This window comes from Pteropus alecto, unplaced genomic scaffold (assembly GCF_000325575.1).
Source record: "Pteropus alecto unplaced genomic scaffold, ASM32557v1 scaffold21, whole genome shotgun sequence".
NCBI classification, from domain to species: Eukaryota; Metazoa; Chordata; class Mammalia; order Chiroptera; family Pteropodidae; genus Pteropus; species Pteropus alecto.
Genome location: NW_006436282.1, coordinates 24,342,081 through 24,347,957, shown reverse-complemented (window position 1 = coordinate 24,347,957; position 5,877 = coordinate 24,342,081). Strand labels below are relative to the sequence as shown.

General features: G+C 39.9%; 1 protein-coding gene across 5 annotated transcripts in view; it reads right to left on the bottom strand.

Annotated features, from left to right (window-relative positions):
• Positions 1–1,227: 1,227 nt before the first annotated feature.
• BMPER (BMP binding endothelial regulator) overlaps positions 1,228–5,877 on the bottom strand; it is a 219,466-nt gene continuing 214,816 nt past the window's right edge. For 4 of the 5 annotated variants that reach the window (XM_006912119.3, XM_015589542.2, XM_015589541.2 and 1 more), the window contains one exon: positions 1,228–2,630. In XM_006912119.3, coding sequence (XP_006912181.2) covers positions 2,449–2,630 — 182 coding nt within the window. In that variant the 3' untranslated portion in view covers positions 1,228–2,448. Of the gene's footprint in view, positions 2,631–5,246; positions 5,383–5,877 lie in introns of all 5 variants that reach the window. The other variant, XM_015589540.2, reaches the window with a different exon arrangement.

Here is a 5,877-nt window from a genome sequence, read left to right as displayed (position 1 = left end):
ATGTGCAAACAACAACCAAGGCTCAACTATAACAGAAGGGCACACACAACCCACACAAGGGACATACCTGGAGTACCTGGATCAGGTGACCAAGGAAACTGCACCCCTGGGCTCCACGAGACACCTACTATATGAGGCCACTCTACTAAGACAAAGACATAGCAGCTCTACCTAATACATAGAAACAAACACAGGGAGGCAACCAAAATGGGAAGACAAGGGATTAAGAGGTGCAAATTGGTAGTTAAAGAACAGTCATGGGGATACGGAATATAGCATGGGGAATATAGTCAATAATAGTGTATTGGCTGTGTATGGTGTCAAAGAAGTACTAGGTTTATTGGGGAGATTACCTTGTAAGTTATATAATGTCGAATCACTACACCTGAAACTAATATAATATTATTTGTCAACTGTAATTGCAAAATGAAAATTTATTTTAAAAATTAAAAAATAAAATGAAATATGTAAATGCAAAAATAAGAAAAAGGTGATGAATTAGAAAGGAATTTAAAGATAATCTAAAAAAATAAAAAAAAAACAACCAACCAGGAGAGGTCAATTGATTTGCCCTATTCCTCCTTTCAGTAGAGTAGGAGGAATAAATGAGATCGCAAGTGTGAAAGTGTTTGCAAACTCTGTCTGAGATTACTGTGCTAGTAACCTCACTAGGAGTAAGAGGTCTAGGTCCCCTGACTCTTAACCCTGCCCATGCATTACCTCTTCACGCTACCGATAAGCAAAAGGGTGGCTCCAAATGCTTCAACAGTGTGGACAGGTTCACAAAATACACCTGAGACACGTATCCTGAATCAAAGCTCTCATTCCAAGAGCAGCACTGAAGCAAAGACCTGGCAGCCTTGGGTCGCTGACACTGAGCACAACAACAATGACTTCACTCTGTTTCCCTGCCAGTTACTCTTACACTACATTTATTCAGTTTACTCAAACTAGGTATATCCCAGGAAAAAAAAATGCAAATTCAACCTCTAGCTGTCATGAATATATGTTCAAAGAATACAAATGTCTTAACACACAATGGCAATATGTTGACTGTCAAAAATTTGAGAGTTTGCTATTGTCTATTAATAATACTCTTCATAACAATAAAGTATGGTAGGGTATATAAAATATATCTAAATAAAGCTGTCAAAAATTGATGAACCTGAAATTGCTATTGCTTATTTATGAAGTACGACACAGCATATCTTGAAATAGAAAATGCACTGGTTTAAATCTTAAGCCCTTTATTTAGTACAATGCAGAACATTTTATTTTTAGACATCGGTGAGTTTTGTTTTGTTGACATCTTCACTTATTTGGCTGAAAATAAAAGTCAGGAAAATCCCATGGTGACTAATAGTAACCTATCACGATATTAGAGCAAGTATAGAGACCATTCTTCGTTTAGACCGATGTTAAATCAGCTGGTCAGTAAAGGCTTTCTTTCTGTCTCATAATTATGACATATTAACGGTCAAACAGGGTTGGACTAGGAATTCTCTAGAAATAAAGGTTTTCATTTTATACATGGAATAGTCACAAAATGTAGATGGCTTATATCAACTCATTGGATTTGCCCATCTTAAATTGCTCTGAGATTCAGAAAATGGATATTTTTATATGTTGTGCAACAGTTTCTCCAAATATCTGCTCGTGCTCAATAAAACTAACATATCACCCCGACACTCCTTAATCTCAATGTGTGACATATGAGTGGACATATCCATCACACACACATATAATTAGGAGACTCAAAAAATATGCAAAGATGACAAGAAATCACCTGATTCTTTGGCTATGCTCTAGTAACAAATATATATTTCTTGGCAATTAGCCAATCATTTTTGGAAATAATATAGGACCATGACCCAATAAAGTCTAACAACCTATGCCTTGCTTTACATGCACCATTAGAGCCTGTCACCAATCACCAGCCGTCTTTCTCAGGCATACATTACTTTCTTAGGAATCACGAAACACCCTTAGATAAATTTGCCCTTCTCCAAAGAAATACATTTCTGACTCAACTGCAAATCCTGATTCCAAGCTAAAATTAACACAGGCAGGCAATTTAGGTTCTTTAGAAAATTCCTTAAAAATGACAAATGTATATGATGTTAAAGCCATCCAATATGTCTGCATGCTGCCTTATTAAATTAAAAACACCTGGTTTATTTATACAATGTATCCAATGGCTTACAGATTAGGATTCTAGAAACAATACATGTCTTATAGCAAAAAATATACATATAATAATCCACCTATAGTTTATATAAATGATGAAATGTTTCTGAATATATCTATATATCTATATATGTACACATATATACTCTGTGTGTGTGTATATTTGCAGAATCAGCACACAAATACTGCAGTCCTTCATTGGCTCTTCCACTTCAGTGTCAAGGACACCGGGTTTCAAAGTCTTAAGCTGCTGAGCAAAGGTCACCGCTGAGGACAAAGGACTGGCTTGATGCACCTCCCCTTGTGAAGGACCAAGTTTGCTGGACAGTGGCAACCTGCAACGCACGGCTTATTGCATGGACCGATCTCATTCCAGTTGTCACAGGTCTTGGCACATCCTGGACCACAGGTATCATACACGGCACCGTGCTTGCACTGGGTGGCTACAAAAAAGGACACAAAAATGAGCTCTGGCCTCATTAATCCACCTTCGACCTGATGCAATTTCTGCAGTCACTGCCACATGTCACTCGCTGCCATTCTGCAGGCCTTTCCACAGCAACGATTCGCTTCTGCATTTTAACAGAGGAATAACAAACACTCAGCATTCCTCGAACACTTAAGAATCACCTGCAGCTAAAAAATAAAAACATCAAAGATCCACCTCCCGGGTCAGCAAACTTCAAAATAAAATAAAATGAAAAGATTTTTTCTTTCCAGATAAGACAAATTATACATTAGTGAAGCCACAGGAAAACCTATAAAGTTACCTAGTTATTGATAATAGTATGAAAAATTAACTCCGAAGAGTCCTTCAGGGAATTGAACTGCGATGAATAGGAATATTTTCTGCGACCTCACCAATATTCAAATATATGGAATTACACATCTGAAAAAAAAAAAAAAACTATCAAAGATATTGAAAATGTGTTACATATTTTAATCGTAGGGCTTATGTGCTGAATTAATCAAATTGAGGAACGTTAGGGCAAGAATAAAGCCAAATAGGGAAAAATCAGATGTGCATTTGGAGAGAGGAAAGTAGGCATCTGGGCCGGAGAACATAAAAATGCTGACGTAGCAAGTCCTTTTGCTGCCTTTGTTAACTCAGAGCTAAAACGATTGTGCCAGTATTCTGAGAGTTCCTGAAAATTCACGAACAGATTTGTCACACACACACACACACACACACACACACACACACACACCCCACAAATATTCTGGAAGTTTTATGACACACAGACTCTATCATCTGAGTTCCTTCCGGTGACAATCAAAGAGACCGACCCCCCTTCATAATGTCAGGACAGATGACGTTGTAGGAATTTGGAAAAGAGGACTCTGCAAGAACACCAATAACAATCCAACCTTCATTTGAAATTGCTCCAAACGATGGAAGATTATCATTTTAAATGCTTCCATCATTGTTCACGCCCTTTGTAAACAGCGGGTGAAAATCGTTAATTATAAAATGAAAAAACAAAACTGGATTTCAAGCAAGCGGGCCTGACTTCGAGCCCTTCGAATTACATATGTAGAGTTACCAGAGAACATGAGCGTTTGACAACATCTAACGGACAGTAAATAAATTCCATGAAGGCCCCTCAAATACCCATTACACGAGTTAATGAGAAAAAGGCGCCCTGTCCAGAGAGTGGTCACTGATCTCTCACAGGGCCTTACACATTATTAGAAAACCAAGCTGTATGAAACGTAGAACTCTGTGGAATACCTGAGTGGAACCAACTTTATAATGTTTAGTTCTATAATTATCATTTTTCTATATGGATTTGGTTCACTTCCGGGTCCTCGTTATGTCTCTACGCCCTACGTATCCCTTTTAAAGTAGCCCAGCTACTAAATATATCTATTAGGCAATTTGGATGTGCCTTTCATTTTCTGCCTGGATCCTACCTGATATAGTAAATAAGTGAAAAATTATTCACTACACTTTAAGGTTGGTTATATTCCTTAACATTACCTCCACAATGAAGCTCTATTAAGTTGTTTCAGCTTTTCATAATGTAATTCTATTCCTTAGGCTACTAGGAACCTCTTATAGCCACACCAGTACTGAGGACATGTCCTCCGCCTTGATCTAGTGCCGTTGTCTAGCTTGGTGAATGCCACCAGAATTCATCCCCTCTTCCTCTCTTTTAAACTCAGTTTCCAACCTTATCTCCCACCTCTTCTGCCTGGATAAGTTGTCCCTCAACTATATCCTCAGTGCACGTGCCTTTGCCCACTTCTATCCCTGTGTTAACAACGTGGAATTATAATCATCAGTTTCCTTGTCCTCTGTCCCCTCAACTAAATCTAGGCTGCTAGAAGCAAAGCATTTTGTTCTTTTCTTTTTGGCAGTAGTGTGGTGTTTAACACGCAGTAGGTACTCGGAGGGCTGTGGGGTGATTGAATACATAGGGATGAATGAGGGAGTGGGTGGATCAACATCACTCTTCCTTTAAATTTCTCAATTTTTGTATTTTCTCATAATCTTTGGACTTTTCACTGATCCTTTCAAAATTCTTCTCTTTTTCCCTTTTCAGTGATGGACAGAACACCCTGTACGTTGTACGTGCCTGATAATTTGGAAGCATCCCGGCCGAATATCACATTGACACATGATAACTCTATCCACGTGTTGTTATGCTTCTGTGGACCAATAGTGTTCGAAGCTGGAAATTAGGATTCCCCAGGGAGCTTCCTGATGTCTGGCCCCCACCCCAGATGAATTAATTTAGAACTTTTAAAGGTGGAACCAGGTTACCAGTCATTTAAACAAAATGCCCCCTCAACACAGGCAATTTTAATGGGCAGTCAGGGCTGAGAAATGGTCCAGGTAATAAGCCCTCTGTTCTGCTTCGGTCACCATGGAGACACCTTTCTAGCAAATGAGAAGGAAGCCAGAATTTCCGAAGTGGACGTAGGTGTGCAATGGAAGCACCTACTGTTTCTCAGCATCTTCCAGCCATCAAACTGCGGATGCTCTTCCCTAGTCCCAGGGCACCCGCCCGCTTGCCGATGGACTTGGGACACCTGCACGAGAACCCTTCACTCACCTTCCCACTGCTTCTCCCCACCTGCATCCATCCTTGCCTTGCCATTCCTGTTTTCTGACCCATCTGCACTGGGAAGTGGCTTTATGATTTGTCCTCGCGACACATTCATCTTCTCCTTCTCTGTTGGCTTGATCCTCTAAATATTAGAAATGTCTTCAGATCAATGCTAATCTTTAACCAAAAATGTTCCATCGTCTCTCAGACTCATTTTCTTCTTCCTTTAACCTCCAAACTTCACAGGAGAGTTTACAGTCATGTTATCTATCCAGTTGTTCTGCAAGTGGTCGACGTCAATGACCTGTCTGCCTCACCTGCCACTTCACTGAAGCACTTCCCACCAAAACTTTCAGTAATGACTGTGTCTGCAGACATATTGGCAATCCCTATTATCCCGTGGCCTCTCCACAAAATATTTGGTCTTCTTGTCTATTTTATCTTATGATATCGAACACTCCAGTTTCTTCTGCCAACACCTTGAGCACACCTTCTCTCTCTCAAGCTTCTTTGCCTACTCCCTGGCAAACTATCTCCGAGACTCTGCTCTCTACATTGCTTCTTTCTCTCTCTCTCTCTCTCTCTCTCTCTCTCTCTCTCTCTCTCTCTCTCTCTCCCACTCACCCCCCCCTCCCCG